General features: G+C 45.6%; 1 protein-coding gene across 5 annotated transcripts; it reads left to right on the top strand.

Annotated features, from left to right (window-relative positions):
- Positions 1-1,388: 1,388 nt before the first annotated feature.
- On the top strand, positions 1,389-25,151 carry TRAF5 (TNF receptor associated factor 5). 5 transcript variants are annotated; one of them, XM_074579501.1, is made up of 13 exons: positions 1,389-1,550; positions 11,396-11,469; positions 13,783-13,927; positions 14,290-14,663; positions 15,827-15,884; positions 17,193-17,294; positions 17,869-18,033; positions 18,341-18,418; positions 18,796-18,870; positions 19,156-19,248; positions 20,215-20,355; positions 20,872-21,040; positions 21,553-25,151. In XM_074579501.1, exons 4-13 carry the CDS (start codon positions 14,449-14,451, stop codon positions 22,128-22,130), a joined length of 1,674 nt encoding a protein of 557 aa, XP_074435602.1. In that variant the 5' UTR covers positions 1,389-1,550; positions 11,396-11,469; positions 13,783-13,927; positions 14,290-14,448; the 3' UTR covers positions 22,131-25,151. The 5 variants fall into 5 exon arrangements, with proteins under 5 accessions (XP_074435602.1, XP_074435601.1, XP_074435605.1 ...); XM_074579500.1 differs by having other exon boundaries at positions 13,779-13,927; XM_074579504.1 differs by having other exon boundaries at positions 11,396-11,541.
- Positions 25,152-25,886: the final 735 nt, after the last annotated feature.

The following is a 25,886-nucleotide window of genomic DNA, read 5'->3' as shown; positions in this document are numbered from 1 at the left end:
GCACTGGGATTCAGGGGTTGTGATCTCTACTGGTGCTTCAGGTATATGACTGTTTTCGTAATGCAAACCAGGTCTCCTCTTACGCTCACTGAATCTTAGGACCTCTGATTTTAAAAGTAGCGCCTGCACCCTGATATTTGATGATCCGGTTGACGGATCTTTGTAACCACAAAGCTCTGTTCTGGAGATTGTCATGTTCTGCAGGAGGAGGAGGACCGTGAGTGCAGAAAATGTCCATCTTGGGAACCCCATTCCATCTCCAAAGAAACTTCATTTATGTTTACAAATATTTACTTAGGGAAACATAAAGCCTGTTGCTCTGATGGATTTTCCTGTGAACTTCCCCAACAAGTAGTACCCAGACTAATCAGGACGTTCCTAAAAGCTAAGAAGAAAAGAAAAACAAAAGTGTCCTACATTTTTGCAAGAGGGAGTGTTTTTTAAAGGTCTCTGTTGTGGTAATGGCCTCTACACCTTTGCTGGACTCCCAGAATCTTAATGCAATATGGACTGACACCTTTGGGAGTGGTGAGTCTGAGTCATTTTAGCAAAAGAAGACTCTGAGACCATTTTATTTCTATTATTTTTAGAGCTCACTTTATGACAATCCAGATAACACAGCCCGATTGTTTCTTTTTTGTCAGCCTTAGTGCTTTTGTGCATGTGCCAGCGGGGTATTTTCCTTAGAGACTGGTTTTCCTAGAAGTGGTTTCACGTGGAAGAGAGACCAGAGCGCGGCAGCCGGTGACGGGGGGCAGTGAGCGGTGGAACAGTTGTATGGGTGCCGTGGGCTGGAGGGCGGCTGTGTTTGTCTGCATTTGTAAAAAATACTTTGGTGTGTCCTAAATAATTGGCAAATAATACTGGCATGTGGTAATAGCTAATGTCTGTGTCCTTTGCATGGGCCTTGTTTTGCTATTTCAGTACCGTAGGGGTAAATAAGGAAAAAGAGCAGATATATTCCAGGCGGGCAGGGGGTGCATCGCCCAAAGGAGGAGCGGATCCATCTGCTGCTCCTTGCCAACGGGGCGGTGTTGCTCGCCGTGGGCTCTCGGCAGCCCCTCCCGGAAAACCAACTTCGTAGCCTGCGGAGGACTTACCGAACCCCCCGGAGCGTGTGGGAGGCTGCGGAGCCCCGGGGTGAACTCGGAGCAGGCGGCGGGGCTTGCGGGGGAGCCTTCCCCACCCACGGCGGCCCGCAGCTCATCTCTTCCATTCAAGCTGAGCGCCGTTTCCGCGGTGGCGGAGGGAACACCAGAGGCAGAGGGAACACCGAAGGCGCCCGGAGCGGGGCGGGGCCGGGCCGGGCCGCCCCCGGGCCCTGCGGGCGGGGCCGCGCCGCCGCCGCCGCCGCCGCCGGGGTCTCCCCGCCCGGGGGTTGCCATGAAACCGAAAGCGGCTCCCAGCGGCGGCGGCGGCACCGGCGCTTCCTTCCCCCCCCCCGCCCCGCACGGAGCCGCGCCCCGCGCAGCCGGCGGCGGCCCCGCACCTCCCGCGCCACCGCGGCCCGGCCACCGTCCCCGCCCGGAGGGCAGCGAGTGCCGGGGCAGGTGCGGCGGGGGGGGGGCGGTGCCGCGGGTGCGGGGGTCACGCCGGGGCCGGGTCCGAGGCGGGTGTCGGGGAGCGGTGCCGGGGCTGCGCGGGGCCCGCGGGCGGCGGTGGGCGCTGGCCGGGCGCGGCCCCGGGTGGAGGCGGTGGGCGGGAGGCGGGAGGGAGGCCCCGGTGGGTGGGTGGGTGGATGGATGGATGGGTGGGTGGGTGACAGCCTCTCTGAAGGGCTCTTCCTGCCCCCTCGGCTCGGAGGGGGAAGTCTCTTCTTTTTGCGGCGCTTTTTCGCTTTAAAAAAAAAAAAAAGAGAGGGCCGTGGAGAAAAGGTGAACTTGGTGCGTCCCCCGGGGATGGTGTGGAAGAGCTCCCCCCGCTCTCTCATGGCGCTGCGGTGGGGGGTTTCCTCTGCTCCGCGGAGCCCAGCCCGGCCCCCGCCTGGCGGGCGGCGGGGGCTCCCCGCTCCTCTCCCGGGGGAAGGGAAGGGATGGCCCGGTGTGCGCCTCGGAGGTGGGCAGGGCTGAAATTTTGGAGGGTGAGAGGAGGGAACAAAGCAGCGAGGGTGTGCTGGGCGGATGAATGCCTTTGCGGCCGCTCTGGGCTTAAAATCGCAGGGAGCTGCATCGAGGATCCCCGCTGGTGTCAGCTGAATTCTGCTGGGGGAGGGGGGGAAGGGAATTTCCCCTCCCGGTGTGTGCAGGGAATCCCAGCCAGACCTCTCATTTTCCCTGATTAACAGCACTCTGGGAGCGTACGGAGGCAGTAGGCTTTGACCAAGTACTTTCAACACTCTTCAGATTTAGCAGGAAAAATGGAGAGCTCCTATTGTTGCACTTCTTGAATTGCTTTGCCTGTTGTTAGCTTGGCTGCGCCTTCCCGATGCCAGCCAAGAACAACTTTCCTCATAACTTCCGTTCTATAAATACGGGATGGCTGAAGGGAGCGCAGCGATGTGCTAAAAATAGCTCGGTGTATTCAGGTCAGGCATGGCTCCAGGCCGGCAGCACTAACATGGTTGTATTTTTAAACCTCCCCAGCTGATTGTAGGCAGAGCACGCAGCTTTAACAATGAACATAAAATTGAGGCGCTCCAGGATGCTCTCCTGCAGGAATACCGGCATGACTAGTATCGCTCTTCATCTTCTTTCTCCTGAGGACTGCGTTGCGTTCTTGCTTTTGATTTTAGTGTGAGCCATGGTGGTTGTGTGTTACACTCGGCCTAAAACCACCCCGCGTCGCTTCCTTTGCTGTTAGCCTTGGTTATCTTTCTTATTTCTGTCACGTGGAGAGGTGTTTGCCGTGGATGAGGACCCTGGTGTGCCGGGAGCTGTGCGAGCAGAGGGCAAAACCCCGCAGCCCTTGGCTGAAGGGGGTTTGTAGTCAAAGTCGGGGCAGGGGAGGGATGCGCCTGTGGGCAAGAGCAATAGGGGACAGTGTGACCCTCCAGACCAGTATGATAGGCAGAAACCAGTTGTTGCCAGCTGCTTGGCAAAGGTAATTTTGCAGAAGAGATTCAAAGTAGAATAGCCTGCTAATACCCCTCCAAAAATCTGCCTTCCCAGTACGCACTTGCTCAAATACATAACAAGGGGGCAGTGGTGCCTGGTATCATCATTTGGCCAGAGATGGAAACAGCCCTTTTAAATCATTGGAGGGGACGCAGGGGCAAGTGGAGGGAGACTAGAACAGGCTTTGAAAGTCAAGAGGTTTTGGTGCAGTGGGGGAGTGGAGGGATGGACAGAGAGGTGATGTGATTGTAGCTGTGACTTAGAAAAACGATCCCTATGCAGCACCCTGGGTCGATAAATAAGTAAAAGATCGTGTTTCAGGAGAAATGAGTGTTTGGAAAACCAGAGGAGGATGATGATGATGAACAAGAGTTTTATTTGTATAAGGGGACAAGAAATACTGTATCGCGTAGAGGAATGAAGCAGGAGAAGTTGGCGAGACATTGTGAAGTTCTAACGCGTCAAGCTTGAGAGAGAAATTAAGGTTATGGACCTGAGCGGAATATGAAGCTGGCTGTGTCAGGTTTGGACACTGAGGAGCTGTGCAGGAGAAGGCCTGTTGGGGAAGGCTGGGGACAGCGGGCTACCTCCGAGCTGGTGGTCACCCACCAGCTGGGTACCGGAGGAGAGGCCAAGGGTTCAGCCTATGCAGGAAGATGGTCTGTGGCAACAGGGCACATCTGTGAGTAGTTGGCAGGAAACTTTGGCTGAAGAGGGGCAAGCTGCTGAGAGATAAAATTCAGGGTAACGTGAGGAAGGAAGCATGAAAAGAAAAGCTTGTGGCACTCATAGAAACAGCGGAGGGCGCAGGAGGATACACCAAAGGAGTAACTGCAGAGTTTAGAGGGGATGAGGAATGGCATCCAGGAGGGGAAAAGATTTCAAATGAGCACAAAGAGCAGAAATGAGACAGCTCTTTTTCACCCCACAGACTCCCTAATCAGTCTCCCTAAGACAGGAGCATAGTTTTTGTGTAGCCACCAAAGGGCAGAGCTGTGGTCCACGTCAGGAACTCTTCGTTCTGTGCTGTGTATTGTTTGGGTCACGTTGCCTCATCCCTTCAGTGGGCAGCTACAGGCTTGTAGGGTGCTTGATCTTCTGGGCTTTATTTGTGTCCTGTCTTTAAGCTAACCTATAGCCCTCTATCTTCTTCAATTCTTTGTCTGAGCCCTTGATTTTACATAAATAGATGTTACTTACGATCAATAAACAGCTGACTGTGGAGAGGTGTTCCTCCCCCCGGCTCTCCAGGGAGTCTGTGTGAGTCGTAACTTTTCCTGGGCTTCTGATCTTCTTGAGACAGTTGGTGGTGGCTGCAGCGATACAGGTGGTTTCTTTTGTCTGGCAGACCTGCCGTTCTCAGCAGGGGCCAGCAGCCTGCCCGGAGCAGCGTGCCGGCCCGAGGGTGCTGCTGCAGGACCCCAGCCCCACTGCGCAGCCTTACGGCCAGCGTGCCCTCATGGCCCAGACCTGAGTTGCGGTGAGGATTTCGGAACCTCTTCTCTTGCTTTCTAGTTCTTTTCTGTCCAAGTTTCTTGGCGAATGACTGCAAAGAGTTAACATTCACACTGTTAGTCGTCAGTCCCTTATCTGTACCAATTTGGGCTGCAATGCGCAGTTGTTCCACCCTCTTCCCTCAGCCCAGGAAAGACACCAACCTCTTTACCCCAATGCGTGGCTGGGCTCAGGAGGGTGAGGAAACTTGAGTCATGTATATTGTTAATAAAAATGTTGCAAAAATTTCCATAGTCTCCCCAGCTCGGTCTTGCAACAAATAAACAAGTGTGTGAGAAACTGTCTGCACCCTAAACCACGGTGGTTTTGATATGGGACTGCCCAGAGTGCTGTATAGTTAAGCATATTTGTCTCTGCGGGGGAGACTGATAAAGCACGTTTTTGTATGTAATATACTCACATTTGCATATAGGGATTCTCTCAGGGTAAGTATGTTGCTGTGTGCTTATTTTGCAGAAGATAACATTGAAACGTAAAAGTTATTTTTTCTTATTATTATTACGCAAAACCACCTAGCGACTAACCAAACCTCAAGGGGAGGAACGATCTGCAAAGCAGTTTTTCCCGAAGTAGTCTCTGTGAGATGCGCAATGATCAGACCTGATGTGCTAAGTCCTACCGTTTTCAGTCTCGTCCGCTGTATCCATGCACTTGAAACTGGAATGTGGCCCGTACTAACTATGAAAGAAACAAAAAATCAAGGGTTTAATTTCTTAATATTGCCTTGGAAACAGCAGGTACAAACAGTTGCCAGGTCATGTATGCAATGAAAGAGACTATGGAAGGCTACTGGGCACTACCTATAAAGAAAAATCTTGTCCATTTGTGTGTCTCGCTGTCGTCGACATTAAACCTTGTTCACGGCAGTTTTTTACTGACGAATTATGAACACGGACCTTGGGGATGCCTGAGATGCACCTTGAGGTCACTAAAAACGGCAAAGTTATTCACTGCTGGGAGCAATAAAGCTAAAACTGGTGCCAGCAGCGAGAGCGGGGTTGGATGCTGCCCACAGCATGTTTAGCATCCATCTTACACGGCATCTTGCCTGATGCATAAAGGGACGGTTCTGCCTTTTTTTTTTTTCCCCTCCCGGGAGGTCCCTGCACCTTGCTCCCAGCAGGCGTCCAGGCCTGTGGCAGTGGCGGGGCTCGCTGTGTGTCTGCCTGGCTGCACAGGTGTCAGCTGCAGATCGCATGTACAGAAGGGTCCGCGGGAAAGCACGACTCCCCATCCATACTTCCATAAATCTCTAGCCTGTCCTGCTTGATCTCATGGGAAGGACTTCTTAAGAGCACATCCTTTCCCTCCTTTTTTTTTTTGGGTCCCCAGTAGCCTTGGGGTTTTGATATTAGCAGTTACCTTTTTGGTGAGGATGTGTGTCCATATGTCATCAAATACATGTGTGTGTTAGAGCAAAATCCACTGACCTCATGAATTCCTGAGGCCGCAGCGGGGGGAACGGTTTACCCCTGGAACAAGGGAACACATCAGAAGAAGGGGGTGGCAAGCCCTAGCAAAATTTGAGTTCATCCTACTAATTCAGATGAATAACCAATGAGTTGATTCATACGTTTCTGTATACACGCTGATTAAGTTCTTCATTAAGACTAAGTCAAATGGTCAGGGGCGTGGAAAATTAAACCCGAGAGCCTCTTATGCCTTGAGTAGGTATTCATGGCCAAATGGACTGAACAGTCAAAGCAACTGATGTCCTGGATAGCATGTTCCCTTGGGGCAGGGAAGGAAACGTAAACTTAAAAGCCCCAAAGACCTAGTTCTGCAAAATTTTTAATGGCCTATTATTTGTTAGGAAAAGTGAGGACTTGACTTTAGCTCCAATACACTAAAAGTAAAAAAATTAAAACGCGTTAGCTGTCTTGCTCTGTCTTTTATTGTTACCTCTTTTCAGTAACTTCTGTTTCTTTATGTTGTTCTTCTGTCTCTCTCTTTTCCTTCATTCTGTTTCCTAAATGCTGTTGCTGTCTGTCTTTTTGGTCGCCTTCATCCTTTGAGCCTGCTTGAAACTTGGTCGGGGTTTCAGCACTGCAGTTGGCGCTGGAGGAGACTGAGGGCTGCCCACGAACAGTATCACCAGCCTATGGCTCTCTACTCATCTGCAGAGTGAAATTGTTTAAAATTAAGATCCTGCTCCTACTCAACTTCTCCATTTGGGGTTTTCCCCAAAGCTTCCCAGAAGCAGATGGTGCTTCCTGGAGCTGTGCTCACAGACCACCACACTTTCTGCAGCGCTGCCTCCTCCCGACGAAACCAGCGGATCTGTCCTTCCTCTAGAGCTGCCAGGCTCAAGGAAAGCCCACGTACGAGCTGGTTTGCTGTTCTGATGTCAGCCTGTGCAGGGGTTGTGCATAGTCAGCAGCTTGGCCAGGATGCACCCTGGGGACATAAGTTCGTGGCAAGGACGAAAGAATATCTTCTGGTTTAAAAAGCTTGACTGTAGAAGTGAGCTTAGGCTGCATCTAGAAAGTCAACTTGGACCAATTTAATTGATCCCACGAAGAAGCAGCATGCCTTCGAATCGATGCCTTTCCCTTTGCCACTGACTCTAGTGATAACTTGTCTGTTCCAGAGCTTCAGGGAAGGTTCATGAAAACATGCAGTAGGTTGAGATGCCTCCTGGGAGGAGAGGTGGGAAATTGAAATAGGTTAGAAAGGCTCTGGGAGCAGGCTCAGTTAAAGGGAAAAGGCTAAATGTGTTGCTTTTACTACAAGATATAATAGGAGCTTTCTTTAGAAAACTAGTATTTTAAATAACAGGAGGCTTGAAAATTACCGCTTTTATAGAAAATAAGTTACCTTACTTTAGGGGAGAGAAAAAAAAAAAAAAAAGAGACTAGAAAGCCAGGGGAGGGAGCAGAGGAGAATTAGAAAAGAGAGGGGTTAGAGATGGAGCCCGTGGCACTGCCACGAGGGCAGCACATTAGAGCCTTGGGAAGGAGGCTGGCGCAGAGTCAGTGGAGATGAAGCTGCCAGGGGCCCTGTGTGCGCAATTAAGTTCAGGCTCCAAAATCATTCGGGTTTATGTCCACTTAAATTATTAAAAACCCAAATATAAACATTTATTTTCTTAAAATGGATTTTATCTCGGTTGGAGAGTTCTGGCTTAAATGCGAAATGCCCGTGCAGCCCGTAGCGCGAGTTGATGCAGTCGCTCTGTGACCGAGCCGGTGCCGTTTCCTCCCTGAGCCATCCCTTCGCTTCCTGCAACGAGCGGGTCCACCCGGGCTACCGTGGAAGGATTCACAGGGCTGGAACTGGGTTTTCCTTACATCCTTCTGTGCTTCCTGCTGCCCAGATGTTTTTTTTCTTTGGTCACATCACTCACCACTTTTGTGAAAGGTGAAAATTCCTCCGTATCTTGGATGAGAACTGTGAGAAAAGTCCTTGGTAACCTTGTGTTGCTCCAAATGGTAAAATCTGCAGTCCCCACATCAACACAGTAAAGGAAAATACTTTTCAATGGCTTGCCTTTGCCTTAACGCTTTTAAAGCGTTTTTAGACGTGATCTTTTTCAAAGCTACGCCGGGGGATTTCCACTCCCTTGCTGCTTTAAAATGCTCGTACTGTTGTTTTAACCACAAAGCTTACACTGGCGCACTCTCTCTCTCGTTTGCTCTCTCATTTTCTCCCCATTGAGGACCGGCTACAGTTTTCAGGTACGGCTTTACCAAAATGTGTCTTGTTAATGCCGGCAGGAGCCTAACTTTGCTAGAATTATTTCGCAGCTCTGAAGGGCTGGTGCAGGGGGGTGTGAGCAGCACGGGGCTGCACGGGGGGAGGGCTGCAGACCCCGAAACGTCTCAGGATCTGAGTTCAGCCCCTGAACTGGGGGTGCCAGGGTGTCGTAGGGGTGAGTGACGGTGCTTTCTTACCGAAATTGCTGTTGGTGCTTAGTTAAGACGGTAAAACATCCAGGTATTGCTATGGAAGTGATGGGAACAGAATTATTTTCCATCTGTGAATGGGATCATTTTAAGACAAAAGTTTTCCGTATTATTGTAACGATGTTGTGTTGATTAGATGTAGAGGGATTTCTTGATAATACAAAACTAATTAATGATTAGGAGATCCAGGGAAAATAGCAGATGTAGTGAATAAGCAAGTTGTCCATAAAATCAAAGGTACTTCAGCACCAGACACACTTTGTTAGTTGTAAGAGTTGTATTTTTTAATTTATTTTTTTTAAATGCTATCTCTGTTGTAATCTGTGCATTAAAAAAAACCCAATGAAGTCTGGTCTTATGGGGATTTATTGTAATGCTTGACTGTACCTCTGTGCAAAGGAAACCCTACCATCTTACTCTGCTTAGTGAAAATTTGCCTATGGAGAGTAGCAAATTGATGCTTGTGTAGTAGGGTTTTACTGTGCTTTGAGAATAAAGTTTGTCTGTATACGAAAGAAAATAAATTTGTTCTGCTGCCCTCGGCAGCAACATCCCCCGTGGGGCCTCAGGCACATATCCAATAGCAAATTATTGCTGTTAGAAATATTGTCTGCAGGGTACCAGCTGGTCACCACACCATGGTTTGTAAGCGAGTAGGACAACAACAGAAGAGCTCCTGAGGCTGACTTGCTGCCAGGTGAAGCAGGAGCGAGCCCTGAGTCTCAGTGGTGGGTCCATGTTGGTGCAATAGGGGATCCTTTCCCTCCGCAGCCTCTGGGCTGGGGGGCTCAAATGATGCAGCTGTGGTCCTTCTGCCCCATGGAGACTCTGCAAGTGCACTTCGTTGCAGCTCCTCCTGGGCTGGAAGGCGCAAGGATGATCCCTCAGTGATGTCAGATGTCATCGTCTGCTGTTTTCACATGACTCCATAATATCTGCTGTATCTTAAATATGTATTTCAATTGTGTAGATATTTTTAGTCATTCTTTATCAGACTCTGTTACCTGTTCTGCTCCATATGTTAAGAGTTGGGGCATACATTTCTTGTCCCCAAAACGCAGTGGTTTTGTGGAGGACCTTATATTAGTAGCAAATCATATAACTTTGTTATTTTAATTCAAAAATACTGAAGGCAGCTAATCTACCTAGTTTATAAGGCAGCTTGGAGAGGATCATTTTAATGCAAGGTATGTTCCCCTCCATTATATTTCTGCCTGTCAGCCCACAATGAAGTGAACTTAGACTTCTAAGTTTGACAAAACTTTCCCCACCGTGACTAAGACAAGGCTTCTTGTTCTGATGTACCATAAAAGGTAGATAATTTTCAGAGGGAGGGACAGGGCATCTTCTAAGACTCGTCCCTGCCAAGTGCCTTAGGGCAAAGCAATAGAGCTGAACTAGAGCTAGGTGTGTAGGAACATCGCGGCATGACTTTTTTTCTGTTCCCTCTCGTATGTATTTCATGGAAGCATGGTAAGAAAGAAAGTGATCACAATGCTTTTTACTGAGCCATACCCCGACCCTGGAGGGTAACTGAGGATTACCCTCCCCTCATGCAGCGAACCTGTCGGAAGCCATGCTCTCAACCCCTCTTTGCTGGGCAGCGGGACCAAGGGGCCCAGCTTCTTGTCCATATGTCATGACCAAATCTGTGATAACAACTCACATATTTGCCCCTGTGAGTCTAAAAGACGTGGTGGTGTTCAGTGCCTGTGCCTCGGGTCTGCCGTCCTGCAGGTTTTGGTGCTGCAGCCTGCTGTAGTGGTGCACTCGTAGCTCATGGGGTAATTAATCTGCTGACCTTTCAGGGGTGCTTGGCTTCGCGCAAGAGAAAAAAGGAAAAACATATTCTCTTTAAAAAGAGTGACTACGTCATAGGGATGGTTTTCTCTGTGTGCAGTTAGTATGTTTTTGTGGCTAAAAAAAGTTAATCTGTCCACAGTAGTTCAATGTGCTATCGGCGTTGCACACCGCTTCTCTGCATTCTGACTGCGCAGAGGTGGCACTGCTGGAGGGGAACTGTTTGAACATGGCTTTGAAAGTGTTAATGTAATTTGTATATTATAGTAAGTCATGCCCATGCTGATTTGCCTCCTTATTATCATGTTCTGCTCATCTCTTACTCGGTTTCTGAACAGTAAGATAGGCTAAGTGTGGAGCATTTTAATGGAAAACGTTTGGGCTTAGTTTGGTGTGGTGGTAGTTAAAACAGGCTAGCCCACATTTAAGAAAGTTTATTTTTGTTACGAAAATTCTCCCCTTTGGATTATTTCCAGTGAGGTTAAAGCATCTGCATACAACACAGTTATATAAAGAGCTGCTCCTGAGGCGTTTTGCGTGTGGCGCTGGTGGCGCGGGCAGGGCTGGGATGCTGAGACGGTAGGAAGGTGCAGCTGGGAGCTCTTTGTGCTGCGCTGACGTTGAGCTCCCTACTCTTTGGTGGCTCTTTACAGGACTTGGGCTTAGCTTCTAGTGATTCGTACTACTTTTCTATGTGCGGTCAGAATTAATTCTATTTATTTCGGTATATGGAAATCCATTTTTTTTTGACGTGTAGATTTTCAGTGACTATAGATTGGTGGGGTTTTTTGTGCGTGTGCTGTCGCAGTGGAGTTGCGGTGAAAATCCCTTTGCCGCGTAGTGTTGTGTGTCTGCCAGAAGAGCGTCGTTATGCAGCATGAGCTCTAATATTTTAAAAGAGCATTACAGTTCATACATGTGCTGAAAAATGACAGTGAATGCAAAGAAAGGACACCTTCCCATTGCGCTTAGTTGTGAACAGGCAGAAGTGAAAGCATACCTTGTCTCCTATGCCGTCAGGCATTAGCGTAAGCAGGAAATTGATTCAGTTAACCATTGGCGTGCTCTCGCTGTCACAAAAAAAGCACTTTTTTTCCCCTGATGGTTTCCCTTTGGTTTCAGTTCAGAGACCACGGGTGTGGGCGCTGGAAGACCCAAGTGGAAGAAGAGCTGCTGCAATCCGCCCTGAGTCACCGGTGGGTACTGGGATGGGGATTACGCACCGCCTGCGATGGTTTGGATGGCATCCCGCCTAGCGCTGGCCGGCGGTAGGTCTGGCACAGGGCTGCGGTTTCTCGGCTCCTCTGAGCCCGTCTCCACGGCTGATTCACGCGGGCACCTCTCCAGCTTGGGTGAAGCATTGCCACGCTTAGGTCCTCTCCTGGGGCAGCCGTTTCCTCCAGCAGAACAGCTGCAAACCTCGCGGCAAGCCCCCTGCGAGGCTGGCAGCGGTGGCAAACATCCCCGGTCTTCTGGAAACCCAAAGGTTTCCATTCTGAATAGGCAGGCTCGCCTCTTGCCTCGAGTGATCCTTCCTGTGTCCTCAGGTGCCCTCAGCTGTGCAACGTGCTGCTGAGCGAGGCTGAGGGGGAGGCGGCGCGTTCATGGAGATGCCGAGAGTCTCTTTTTTTAGGAATGGGATCTGGGTTGGGGATATTGGTGCGGCATGAGGGCGTTTAAGGAGATAAAGGCTCTAATTTCAGCAAGAGAGCTGGAAGGGATTGTACCGCAGCAGAGTGCTCCTTGCAGAAAGAGATGGGAACGAATGTGAGCGATTTAATTAATGGCGAGAGCTCTGAAGGCATTTCTGGATGGGATTTTGGGCTGGTGACTGTATTTCTTCTTAACGCATACCATAACTTTGTTGCCTAAAACATTTGTAGCATTGTTCACCCCAGCTGGAAGTACTTCAGGAGTTAGGTAGACCCTTAAAGGCAAAAATGGGTAAAATACGGATTACTTTTTTTGCATGTTTTTACACAGTGCAGCATTGACTTGCTAAACGATTCCATCAGATGATACAAGTCTTAGAGTGTAATAGGACTCAGGCAGTTGGCTGCCATGTAAATGGGAGGGCACACTAGTAAGAGAGAGGAAGGAAACGTGTGTTGGAGTTCTTGCCGACCAACGACAGAATGAGTTTGTTGAAAATTCGTCCTGTAGGTAGTCTGTGCTGTGGGAGTTAACAGTGGCAGCTCTCCATCTGCCTCGGAAGCAGCAGGCGCGCTCCGTTGCTGGCATCTGCTACCAAGACAGCCCAGGCAGGAGGCTGGTAATCCCTCAGGCTGCATTTGGGCATCTCTGGTTGATGTGAGGAGAATAGAATTGCTCCTTATTAAGCGTCAGAGAAGCAGGAACCCTGTTTTCAAAGGAGAAAAGGTCAGCTGTTTAAAAATGAAAGGAGCAACGTGGACAATCATCTCTGGTTTGAAGCAGAAGGCAGTTCATTTAGAGGGACTGAATAGGGTAATTTGCAAACTCCAGTTGGAATAGTAAGTCTTTATGCTTGGGATATGATTAGGGCTCATATTCCTGTGGGTTACCGGCATTAGATGATCAGTTGTGCTGGAGTTAGTCTGACATTCAGCCTGGTGGAGGGCAGGGAGGCTCTCACAAACTGGGCAGGTAAATACCATGCACAACCATGAAAAAGGGCGCTGAGTTATGGAAGCACGTAAATGTTTGTTGTGAAATACTCTTTCGTTGGTTACATGCTTTGGCTTGATTTTGAATTGAGTACTTTACCTATCAGCAGGATTTCCTTGCCCAGTAGGGGATTTTAAAGTAGCAAGGAAAATGGGTGTTGCTTTCTGGAGGCCAGGAGGTCTGTGACAGCACCGGAGCTCTGCGTAGCACAGTCCTAATCACTGCTTTCGTGGGCCAGGAATCCATTGCAGCAGGGAGTCAGGGCGGTGTATCAGGACTTGGCATACTGTTTAATGCCAGCGTAAGGTTATTAATGGTGATGTGTTGGCCCTGCTTCCCTACCAGAGCAGCAGATACCCTCGGTGACCTTACAGGAGCTGAGTCAGAGCTCTCAGGGAGGTGCTGATGCCAGTGAGAGTGACTCGAGTGACTGACAGGGAAGGTGATGCAGGCAGAGGAGAAATAGCGTCCCGCAGCACAGCTATAAAATTGAGCACTTCCCCCGTGAAATGCTCTGAGAGCTCAGGTGGGTTGTGCTTTTGTACACATCCTGTAAGGAAAAAATGTCTTCAGAATGCAAAGCCACAAGAAACGAAAACCAGAGTGGCTCTAGGTCTTGAGCTATTTGCAAAAAACAGTACTGCAAGATTGAGGGACGGGTGGTAAATCTCAAGGTTTGTGATTTACGGCTGGAAACAAATGTTGCTGGATTTTCCTATTAGAAAACTAAGATTGTATTCTGTGCTGTGTATGAGCTTTAGTAGGTTGAGAGGAAAAACTTATGTGACGCTTCTGATTGCATTTTTTTTCTTTTTTCTTTTTTTCTCTTTTTTCTTTTTTTCCCCACCGTTTCTTTCAGGCAGGATGAATATAGCCAAGAACTTGCACATAATAAAGTAAAACTCTGAAAAAATAGTAGTAGAGTTTACTGCTATAAATGAGTGACCGACTGTGAAAAGAAAGATGTAAAGCTAAGAGGCTTTGCCTCGTGTAACACCTAAATTGAAGGTAAAATCCCCTTGCTGCCTTCTTTTTTGTACGCGTCTTGCTGTAAACCACAAAGCTGTCTCTTGCTTGAACCAGTGCAATGAACTCGTGAAGTCGTGTGGGTGGCCTCTGCATTAAGTGTAGACTTTCCTGGTGGACATTAGGGCCAAGACTTGGCCTCTGCTTTCCCCAACCATGTGTGTGACTCTTGTAACTGTTTTGAAACTAAGAGCTGCTGCAAGAAAACTTAATAAAACATAAAAATCTCTATTCTGAGGAATAATTTTCAGATTGTGAAACTCATTTCCAAAGAAGTGTGCTTTGATGCTTGCCATGTAGCCATCATTTTGTGGTTCTCTGAGCATTTTGTTGTTCCTCCATAGTTGGCACCGCATTTCCCTCCAAAATTTGTCGCACCCTGCTGCAAATGAAAACCCTCCTACGAGGGGCATCCTGCTGCAAGGGGTAGCCAAAGCGGCCTGTCTGCCGGTGAACATTTGAAAGGATTCTCCCTGTGTCTGGTGGTTCCCAGTGCAGCTCCCATGGCCTGTGACGAACTCACTGGTCTCTCGGGCATCTTCACGCGCCAGAACTCTGCCAGCGCCATCTCTCTGGACTTCGAGCCTGACGCCGACTACAAGTTTGTCGAAACTTTAGAAGACCGGTACAAGTGCGCCTACTGCCACCTTGTCCTTCACAACCCCCACCAGACAGGATGCGGCCACCGATTTTGCCAGCAGTGCATTCTTTCTTTGAGGTCAGTGCAAATTCCTCCTGCATCCACAAGCTCTCTGTCCTGTCCCTTCCTAAAAAGAAGTCAATGCCTTCTATAAATCAGCAGTGAGTGCCATAATAATAGTACCGATCTGATAAAATGCTGAAGGAGTCAATGGGAAGACTCTGCTGAACTCAATGACTGCAGTCTCAGTGCTTTAAAGTTGTCTTTAAAGACCTTACCCAGTGTTGGTGAGGAATGCTTTGGTAACTGCAGGGAAGTCAGCGTAAAGAAATTGTTGATATAAATTTAAGCACTACTGCATGAGATGCTATTTTGGTCTCTCTGTCTCACATTGTGCTGTTCAGCTGAATTTGTTGCATTAATGTCTTACAGTATTGGCACTGGTGGTTAGATTAAGCTGTTTTCACTTGCTTCTGTATAGTTTATTTTATTTTAGTGGAGCTTTAAAACTGATGTTAGTATTACCCAATACTAGAGTCAGATCTCAAGGCTGCTGGCATCCATCTGCTTGGGATTTACCGACAGGTACAAATGAGTTTACCCCACAGACCTGTCTGGAAATACATTACGTACTGGTTGCTGTGCCCAAGGGCAGGATTTGGCCCAGGAAGGCTGCAGAGGAGCCTGATTACGTGGATGGATGTCGCCATTTACCTTTTACGATTTTTAGATGTTTTGTGTTTGCTGCTTTCTCTCTCTGAGTTGCCTCCCTTTTGCACTGCCTCAATAAGTATTTTATTGTCCTTTATCCTGGGACTTCTGGAAGTCTTGAAAGATAGGAGCCATGAGATGTTTTTTTACTGGCGTAGCAAGGAGTGCGCTGCTTGCGCTAGGCAAAGGCTGGATTTAATGCACACGATGGGATTATTTCAGATAAGACATTTGCGAGCAGGAGATGGCGAGAGTGTCACAAAGTCCTGTTAATTAAAATCATCTTATTAACACTCATAGGACAAACTCTGCTTTCTGCTACACATTCACTTTCGCACCTTAATGCGCTCCTAGAGTTGTAGATAGAATTTGGCTGTGTAGCTGCCAGACAAAAGTGGTTTTGAAGCACTTTTTTTGGTTGTTATGGTATCGTAGTACTGAGTTCTGCCAGAGTCAGATTCTAGCATAACCCAATTTTGCAAAATAAATCAAATTTTCTGTGTGTTAACATGACTCTTCTTTCGATCTAGAGAGTTGAGTGCAGTACCCACCTGTCCTGTCGACAAAGAAACAATAAAAATGCACGAGGTAAGTGGCTGTAGTTGCAGTTGCTTCAACAGTCAATATCTGCTTGGAAAAAGCTGGACATCTGGGAACAAGGTGGCTCGTAGTCTGTTAGTCCTCAGGGGCAGAGCAGTTCTTGTCTCTGAAATGATGCTAAGGGAAGCAGTGTATTCAGTGGTGCTCTCCCAGAAAGGAAGTATGGGTGTATAGCTAACGCTTTATTTTATATCTCATGTTCTGAACTTATTTCATTTTAGTCTTTGTATTTCAAGTAAACTGTTGAAGAGTTTCACAAAGTTTTAAATTTTCCCTAGTCATCAGATGGCTTTTTTTGGTGGGGATCGCTTACTGACTTGCCTTTTTAATGCCCCATCTTGCTGGGGGATCTTATTTATTTGTCTTTGTTTTGACTTGGTTATAATTTGTTGCCTTAACTATTTCCATTATATCTCATTAACCCTGCAGACTTAATTTACTTTTGGGTAACTTTGTAGAGGAAAAGATAAGTTTATGCTTCCTGTTTTGCAAATTGATTATTTCTTTCTTTGGTGTTGTTTTTGGTTTTTATTTTCTGTAATGGATTCATTTATCCTTATTTGTATGCCAAGGCTTGAAAGCATACTGCATACTTGGTCCTGCCAGAATGAATTTTCCAGTGAAATCAAATCAAATCCTTCCTTTCTTCCCTACTCCTGATAGGAAATTGTAATCAGGCTGTCCACATGATTTTTGTTTTTCATTCGCTGTCTTCTACTTTGTGCAAATTTTGATGGCAGTAGTGCAACAGTGAGCAGCTTTATAATGCTCATTATATGAAGATGTCTAAATAAGACTGAAAGTTTGCTCTGGGGGCTTAATTTGCTTCTGCATGCACAACTGGGAACGGTGCTGTTTCTCAGAGTCTACAGAAGGGATATCTCAGCATCATCTCCATTCCAAAGACATACTGCGTGCTCAAACGTCGGAGCTGCATGCACAGAGCTGGTTTGGTCTTTGGGGCCCGTTAGTTCAGGCTGCTTCCTTCCAGATCCAGGCAGGCTCTGGCAGCGGTTTTGTAGCTCCTGAGCTACTACTCCTGCTGGCTGTGGGATGGATCAGCATCTGTGGAATAACTATATGGGGGAAAAAAACCCTACGCTTATTAGAAAATTCATATATGTTTTAGTTTATATTTTTAGTATAAGTTTTCAATATGACTTATCAAGAACCATACTCACAACTGTGGAGTCTACACTTGTGTGCTTAAAAGATTTGTTGTGATGTTTTGCTTTTTTATATTCTCTCTAACATCCTATGTGACTGGATATGAGGACTGGTTTGCTTCCTTTACAGGTATTCAAAGACAACTGCTGTAAAAGAGAAGTTCTGAATTTGCATGTGTTCTGCAAAAACATTCCTGACTGCAATTCAAAAATAATTCTGGGACGATACCAGGTTAGTTTGCTTGGTCAAATTTTGAAGCCTTTGATTTTCATGCAAACTCTGTGTATTTATTGTAAGCTAAATTCCAATTATTGTCTTCAGACTTCAGAGTTATTGTAGCAACGTGGTTTAAGTACATCGACTATGACTTAGCTGTACACCGTAAGTAACAAACGTTAAGCTCAAAATATTACGGCTGTGAGCTTGTTCCGGCTTTGCCTTAGGTTATTTGTTTGATAAGAACCATTTGCTTTAGGTAGCTTTAGTGTATCTGTAGCATCTATACATACCTTCTGTATGCTTAGGTGCCACGTGATGGTTGACTCAAGAAATCTTGCCAAGGCGTAGTGGCCATTTGGGCCTTTTTTCGGGAAGTCAGTTGAATGAAAAGTGGTAGTCATACAAAGGACTCTCCAAATTTTCATGTTCACTATAGTTTTGAGGTTGGAAAAGGAGAAAGTTTACAGAGAAAAGAGTATATGGAATTTTGTTTGTTACCAAACTGCCGAATGTCTCTGTGGGTCTGTTGGGCAACTGGAGATGCGATGAAATACTTTGGGGTTTAATTTGCTGTCACGTGTTGCAGGAGCATCTTCAGCAGTGTTTGTTTGAAAGCGTGCAGTGCACTAATGATGGATGTTGTGATCAAATTCTACGGAAAGACTTGAAAGAGCATTTGAGCCGGCACTGTAAATTTCGAGACGAAATGTGTCAGTACTGTAATAAATATGTGATGTTAATTAACATAAAGGTAAGATTATAAAGCATTCCCTGGGAATCCATAGCACGTGTTTCTTCTTAATGTTGCTGGGTGAAAAGTTTCCAGCATTGCAATGGGCCTTAACAACCCCTGAAACACAATTTGGCTGAGTAGCTGAAGGAGAAAGTATAATAAACGTGCTTTAAATAAAACCAGTTACTGTTGCTCACTTATGAACAACAACGTGATATGGGGCTTACACATGTATGTTTGGGATTACTTTTTGCATAGCTTCCTCCATGTATACTACTTCACAAAAATCCAAACCATTGCCTTGTTTTGTTTCTTTTTTCCCCAGGATCATGAGAAAAATGACTGTCCTGATTATCCTGTGCCTTGTCTCCAAAACTGTTCACAAATAATTCTGAAAAAGGAGGTACTATTATTTTTTTCATATACCGTCATTCAGCAGGTCACAGACATTTATGAAAACTGAAAGTGACGTTGCAGACCACATTGGTCCGTGCCAATAAAACTTCATTGCTCTAAGTATTTTCTTTCTTTGGCCCTAAAAGGAATATACATCCCATCTTAGAAGTGAGGTATTCGGTCACTGCAGACTCTTGGCATTTTGCAGTATGGAAAAACATCTGGCTTGCTTATTGACTCTGAATACTCATTTCCCTGTTTACATGATCAGTGGTGTCATGACATTGGCCTTTGTTCACCCTTTATGCAGGCATTGAGATTTTATTAGTGTGGCAAGTTACTTAATATTTATGTCATAGCAAGTTTCTTTGTTAATACATGCAGATTGAAAAGCATCACGCTGTGTGTCCTGAGGCAGAAGTGGACTGCCCATATAAGCAGTATGGCTGTCTTGTAAAGGTACTGTTTTATAGATCTTTTTCTGTACTGGAACTAGAATTTGTCTCCCAAAACAATCAGAGTAATTAATAAAAAAAACCCAAACACCCCATTTTTTGTTCTTTCACAACCATTTCTAATATCAGCTAAGATGCTGTACAAGAGAATCAGGACTGCTGTTCCCTCACTTTCAAAGCACAGAGGAGACATTTTAAATACTTGCATCAATAAATTTTTTACTAACAGCTTCAAAAATCTGCGTATCTTATTATTTTATTCTTTCACTTCCCCCTCTGCCTCTCTAAGATTAAAAGAGGGAAACTTGCCGAACATGAAAACAGTGCCCTGAGGGAACACATGCTGCAGATTTTGGACAAGAACTCCCGGTTGGAAGAACAGGTAAGACGAAGTCATATTTAACGAGCACTCTTCAGTGGTGCTTCGCTGGTTAGAGGATGATACGAGATTCTGCATTTGTTGCCTGGTTTAGCTCAGCTACATTTTAAAAGACTGTTTTTGTCATCTTTGCACACCTCGAAAGTCAGCGTAAGCTTTTCTAGTGAAGTCAGTCAATCAGATGGAAACCTCTCTATGCTCAGGCACATATATTCTCCACCAAGCACGGTGGGAGGCTCGTTGCCATCGCTCACCTCATTTGCTTTTGGTCTCTGCTTACAGTAGGTACAAAGTTTGGAGATAGAGCATTTTAAAGTTTCAGTGGCTGGTCAGATTGCTCCAAAAAGGAGCCTTTAGATGCCCAAGTCACCCCCCTCTGTAAAGGCAGCACAGAGTAGTGCAGAGCCAGTTGCAAGCAGCTTTCCACTCGTGATGGCTTCTGCGGCTCCCATCAGGTGACACCGGGTGTATGCTCAATCCTGCTAAGGTGAAGGCATCCAAACTGATGATTGACTTACTCTTCTGCTTGCTTATGCTAAAAATAAGTGCCCTGAAATCCTACAACTTGGTTTTGGAGTTAGTACTACTCACTGACTCATCTTTTTTACTGGTTAGACCCTAATATGGGGGGGGAAGTATATACATACACACAGAAACACATGCACATGTGTGCATGTAAGTATGTATTATCCCCCGAATGGATCATCATGATGGGGATGAGAGATATGAGTCTCTTTACGCCTGTTGCCACACAGATCTATTAAAGGATATGATTACCTTATGTTCCATTCTTTCAGACAAATGGACAAATTCACAAATTCTGAATTAAGTAGTGCTGTATCTAGCTAAGTTAAAGGCTTTGCACTGTAAACTTTTCCACTTTCTCCTATATAGTCACATATGTTTTAATTTGATTGTTGTATATTTTGGTGTGCCTTAGCATTTTTACTCTCTTTTTTCCATCTGTAGATATCTGACCTATATAAGAGCCTGGAATGTAAAGAGATTAAAATCCAGCAGCTAGCAGAGGCCATTAAAAAGTGTGAGAAAGAATTCAGGCAGTTTACACAGCTGTTTGGTAAAAATAGCAACTTGATGGTAAGCACACAGGTGAGACATTAATTTTATCTTTTTTGGCCAATTGCTTTCTTGTGTCCTTAAATGTGTTTATGCCATAAAAGTTGTTATTAATAGCAGGGCAATAAAAAATACTGTCTCCCAAACACTTTACAAGCCCTTCTTGGTTTTTTACAATACAGTATTGTTTTCTCATTTTAACCAATAAAGAATTTTGGATATCTGATCTGGGCAAAAAGCACTGTATAAATCCTCATGGCCAGATCCCCAGAGCAAACATGCAGATGTAAATTTGAATAATCAGTTGACTGAAGTGATGCAGTGCGAATTGATCTGAGTAAGGGACAGCTTCTCAGTCACTAAATACTGAATTAATTGTGAAGGAGCATTTGGATACGTTCCTAAACCAGCAGAGTACTTGCAAATGCACCATATAGTTGATATTGCCGACAGGCTAAAAGCTTCTTTCTCTTATTTCAAACGAAGTGGCATTTTATGAATGTCTCTTGTCTCTGCTTCCACCCTCTTCCAATGGCATGAACTGGGAAGGCTCTGGCCAGTCACCTGGATAAGTCTGCGCGCCTAGAATCACAAGTGAAACAGCTGATACAGATGGCAAACCAGCAGCAAAGTAAATTAGACTTGCGACCCCTGTTTGACACAATTGAAAATGTAAAGCAGAAGATTGCCCTGATGGAGACATACGATCAGCGCTTGGGTGTGTTGGGACTTTTCGTTTCTTTTCTGCATGGTGTGGGGTTTTTGCTGATTTACTGGTGGCTAAAGTAGAGACTCTGGTCCTACAGTCAGTCAATTGCAGCTATTAGCCAGAAAGGGCTTTCTTCTTGCTTTCTAAGACCAAGCCATGGTGGTGTGTGCTGTATCCTCCAGCCTTCCCCTACTCCACAACATGTCCTGAATTCCTGTGGCACTGCAGGGCCAGAGAGCAGGGCTTGGTCAGGCTGGTGCGCTGTGATGGAGGCAGTGGTACTATCCATAGTCAGGCATTAAATCTGGTTTTAGTTACCAGTTTTCCTTATTAAACTGCAATTACAATAAAAAAAAAGTTAACAAATGCAGTAACACTAGTTAACAGCCTGTACTCAGGCTTGAGTCGTTCAGTATCGTCAGCTCGAGTCTGGTTGCTCTTTGTATCCCGTGCTCTGACAGTTTTATTTTACCAAATGTGTGTCTCTTTTTTTTTTTTTTTTTTTTTTCCTTCCCCTCCAGTTGTTTTGGAAGGTCAGTCCAGCAAACACGATCTCCAGATCAATATTCACAAAGCCCAGCTCAATAAAAACGAAGAACGATTTAAGCTTTTGGAAGGCATGTGCTACAATGGGAAATTAATCTGGAAAATCACGGACTACAAGATGAAGAAAAAAGAGGCGGTAGAAGGCCGTGTGCTCTCCATATTCAGCCAGCCCTTTTACACCAGCCGCTGCGGGTACAGGTTATGCGCCAGAGCCTACCTGAATGGGGATGGCTCAGGAAAGGGAACACACGTCTCCCTCTACTTCGTAGTGATGAGAGGGGAGTTTGACTCGCTGCTGCTGTGGCCTTTCAAGCAAAAAGTTACACTGATGCTTCTGGACCAAAGCGGGAAAAAAAATCACATTGTGGAAGTCTTTAGAGCTGACCCCAACAGCAGCAGTTTTAAAAGGCCGGACGGAGAAATGAATATTGCCTCTGGATGTCCACGCTTCGTGTCACACACTGTCCTGGAGAACACAAAGAACACTTACATCAGAGACGACACTCTGTTTTTGAAAGTGGTTGTGGATTTAACCGATCTGGAGGAATTGTGAAAAACGTAACCGATCAATGGGACTGCTTTAACCATTAAGAAATGCTTTTTTTGGTGACTACCAGCCATGCAATAGTGAATTGCCATCAGTCAAGCTACTACTGATAATCTTTCGAGGCTTTTGGACCACATAACAGTCGATGAATTGCCAAAGCATCAGCTTTTCCTTTTTTTAACCCTTTTTTGAAGACTGGGTTTTTAAGGCAGCTAGAAGTCCGGTTTGATGCGAACACGCGTTCGATCCAGACTTGGCTCAGTCCAGGCTGGAGGGAATGGTCGGCTGCCATCACCAGACTGGTATTTGGAGATGAAACTCCTCCAGTAAGCCCTCCGGGAGCCCAAGCAGGCCTGTGGGCTCCCCTCCCTCACACACAACTGAAGCCATGCCCAAGTGTGCGAGTGCGTTTCACCCGTCTGAAATGGAAATGTTTCAACGTTAGTACATTTGAATCCATGTTATCTCGATCCCTCCATCTCCTGGATTTTTGAAGCGGGAAGAATGGCTTCAGCTGGGGATCTTGCATCTTTTTTATGTTTGTTTTAATTGTTTTTTTCCAGAAAGCCCAGAGGAAAATGACAGTGCCTCTTACTTTTCTAGCCTGGTATTTCAGCTGTAACCCCAAGTCACAATAGCCTTGTTACGTCCTTTCCATTCCTGCCTAGTGCCTTGGGACTGATTTCCATTGATGGCGAACATCCACAGTCCCCACCTGAAGTCAAAAGAAGCCGCAAGCGCTTCTCACCTCTCAGGGCATGGCCAGAAGTGGGTTACTTGGCCAGCCTGCCAGCTCTTGGCTGCGCTGCTGGGAGAAGAGGGGCAAAACTCCTGTACTTTTGCTCCCACATCTGCACAAAAGAAATGTTTTATGGCCTACCAGCTCTACAGAAGGCAGGAAGAGCTTTGGATACCTGCTTGGGAAAAAGCCCACATAACATGCACTGTTCCCCTCTGCTAGAAATTTGGATGTTTGGGAAAAGAGAGGGGAAATGGATTAAAGAGTGAGGTTGCTGTAAAAATATGTTTCTTACAGGTAGCGCAGCTCTAGTGTTTGTTAAAGGGCGAGAAAGCCACTGAATAACAACTGCTGACTCTGAAGTACATCTGATGATCTTAATTTTTATTCCAAGTTCCCTCCATACTGCAAGGGAATGCGTGCGTTGTACGGGGTTTATTGGAGACGCGCTAAAACCACCAACATCAGGCACTGAGGAACAAGTGACAAAGAATACACGTGCCTTTTTAAAGCCTTTTGGGTGCCTGTAAGAGGGATGTAATTTTGCACACTCGGTCATTTTGTTATTACGAGTGACAGAATTTTGTGTCTCTCATCTGTCACGGATCAGGTAGTGAAACCACCGCAACGTTATCCATTGCTCCTGCAGTCCACTGGCAGAGCAAGCCTGGAGCTTGTCAGGAGGCAGCAAGAAACCAAGCTGGGTTTAGAGTAAGAGTAAACTAGGCAGGATGAAAATCAAAACGGGACACAGACTGCAAGGTATAAGGTAGAAAATTCAAGAGGGCACATGTGGCAAAATCAAAAATGCCCTTTCCTTGTGGGATGTTGAAATCAACTGAAACAAAGCGATTTGGGGATTGATACTAAGACGAAGGCAAAATACCGTATTTTATATCTACGATCTCGTTGCTAGGCATTTACTTTCCCACACGGTTTCTAGGACGTAATTCAGACACAAATGTTCTCAAATTCAGGGGTGGGAGGGAAGAGACCTTCGTTATCTGTACCTTATGGTGAGTTAGCTATATCTCAAATCTTCGTTTTGATCTAGATTGTCCTTTTTGTTGTACAATGTCAGGATGTACTGGGCCACTGTAGGGGCTTTCCGTGTTCTCAGGGACAGATGGCGAGGGCCAGATTTTATTCTTTTGTACGGCCATGACTAACTTTAAGAGTCGTTTTGGCTGTACAACAGAGAGAATTAGGCCTCATGTCCCTAACACTTCATTAAGGAAAGAGCAAGCTTGGTTTGAAAATGATGTGGCATTCTAGGTATTCTAGGATGTCCTGAGCCTTGGATGTGGACTTCATTTGATTATTATTTTAATGTTCGTCATGTAACTTTCAAAGTGGCACAACTTGCATAATAACCACTAATAACTGACAGAAACGTACCACCCATGTTTCCTGGGACTCTCCAGTACATTGAGTGTAAAATATAGAAAGCGATAAAGAACTTGGAGAACCGAGGGAGGCAAGCGGGAAAGGATGCAGTCTGTATCCTGGCAAATTCCCAGCCCTCTCCACCTCCACCACCCCAAGCGTAAAATGGGGATAATAATACTTGCAGAAGCGTTAGGACTATGTAAATGTTTGTGAAGAATTTTGAGCATGAAAAGAGCTAAGTATTATTAAAACTCCATTTCTAATTGTTAGAGTAGGTGATGGCATAGTGACGTGGATAAGTGTTTAGTGTGTTCCTGGACAGATGTTGAAAGCATGTTTGGTTTTAGCCAGTCCATACTGCAGTCTCTCCTCTACCTACCAGTTGGGTTTATTTTTTTGCCACGAATATTCCTTTTAAAGTTTGCAAGCACAAATGATTCGTTATGGGGGATGGAAACATCCCTTTTGAAATACTGCCTGTTTTATAAAGAATTAGTTGAAGAAATGATTTTTTTTTTAAAGACAACCTTCTTTAGATTGATTCTTTTTAATACAGCAATTGAGAGATTTGTGTTAAAATTTTCAGCAATTTTTACTACTAAACAGGGTTTTAAATTTCATGCCATTCCTAATAAAGAAAAAGACGTTGTATAGCATGAATTGTTGGAAGAATTTTGATGTTGCATGAAAAACACCAAAAAACTTTTCAATAATATTGTACTGGGTAAGTAACCAAAAGAGCATAGGGTATTTCTGCATCAGCATACAGTATGTTTTTAAGGTATTTATTGACAGTTTGTAGTTGTTTGAATATCTCTTACTACAATACAGGCATTTTTCTAGCCAAATGTCATCACTGTATATGTAAACTAATGTAAGAATAAATAATTTTACCATCCTTCTGGAGTGAGTGTGGCATATATTCCTTTTGGTGGGATTTAAGCAAATTGTTTAGAAGGATGTGGAGTACAGGAATTTTGTTTACAACCCAAAAAAAAATCCCGACACTGCTTTAGATTAAGAATCAATGTGCTTCACAGATATTTTGGTTTATTCTTGAGTATTGTAAAGCAGCTGCACATAGAAGTTCAGTAAATTCCAAGCTAGATCAGTGAAGATCCATGAGGTCTGGGGATCCATCAGAATCACAACAGGACATTATTTCTATTTGGGGTAGGTCTGGGTTCAGCTGAGGTTGGATTTCTTTCAGTTCAGGCCAGTAACAGAGGAATTGTTTTAGTATCCCATGATTACTTCATGCTTGAGAACATGGTATTTTAAAAATGGGAATGGAAAACTTGGCACGGTTAAGCCTAAAGTGTTGGAAATCAACTTGGGGAAAATGTTAGCATCTGAGTCCCATTCAGAGAGTTGAATTAGTTAGAAGAGACTTAGCTGAAAAGTAAAATTACTGAAAAAGAAAATTGGTAATGTTTTACCTCAAACCGTGATGCTTTGTGAGAGCTCAAACACACACTCAGTGCCACAGGGTGTCGCAGGGCTGTAAATATGGCCCGTAGGGTGAAGGTGATGGATGGCCTTAGCACTGTGCTGCTGCAAGCAGCAGGAGAACATCCTCCACACTGCAAGAGGGAGCGTGAAACGAGGTCCCAGGGCAGGACTCGAGCTCCCTT

The sequence above is a fragment of the Larus michahellis genome, chromosome 3, assembly GCF_964199755.1.
Source record: "Larus michahellis chromosome 3, bLarMic1.1, whole genome shotgun sequence".
Taxonomy (NCBI): Eukaryota; Metazoa; Chordata; class Aves; order Charadriiformes; family Laridae; genus Larus; species Larus michahellis.
The sequence above is the reverse complement of the archived record's forward strand: the minus strand, read 5'-3'. Positions and strand labels throughout refer to the sequence as shown.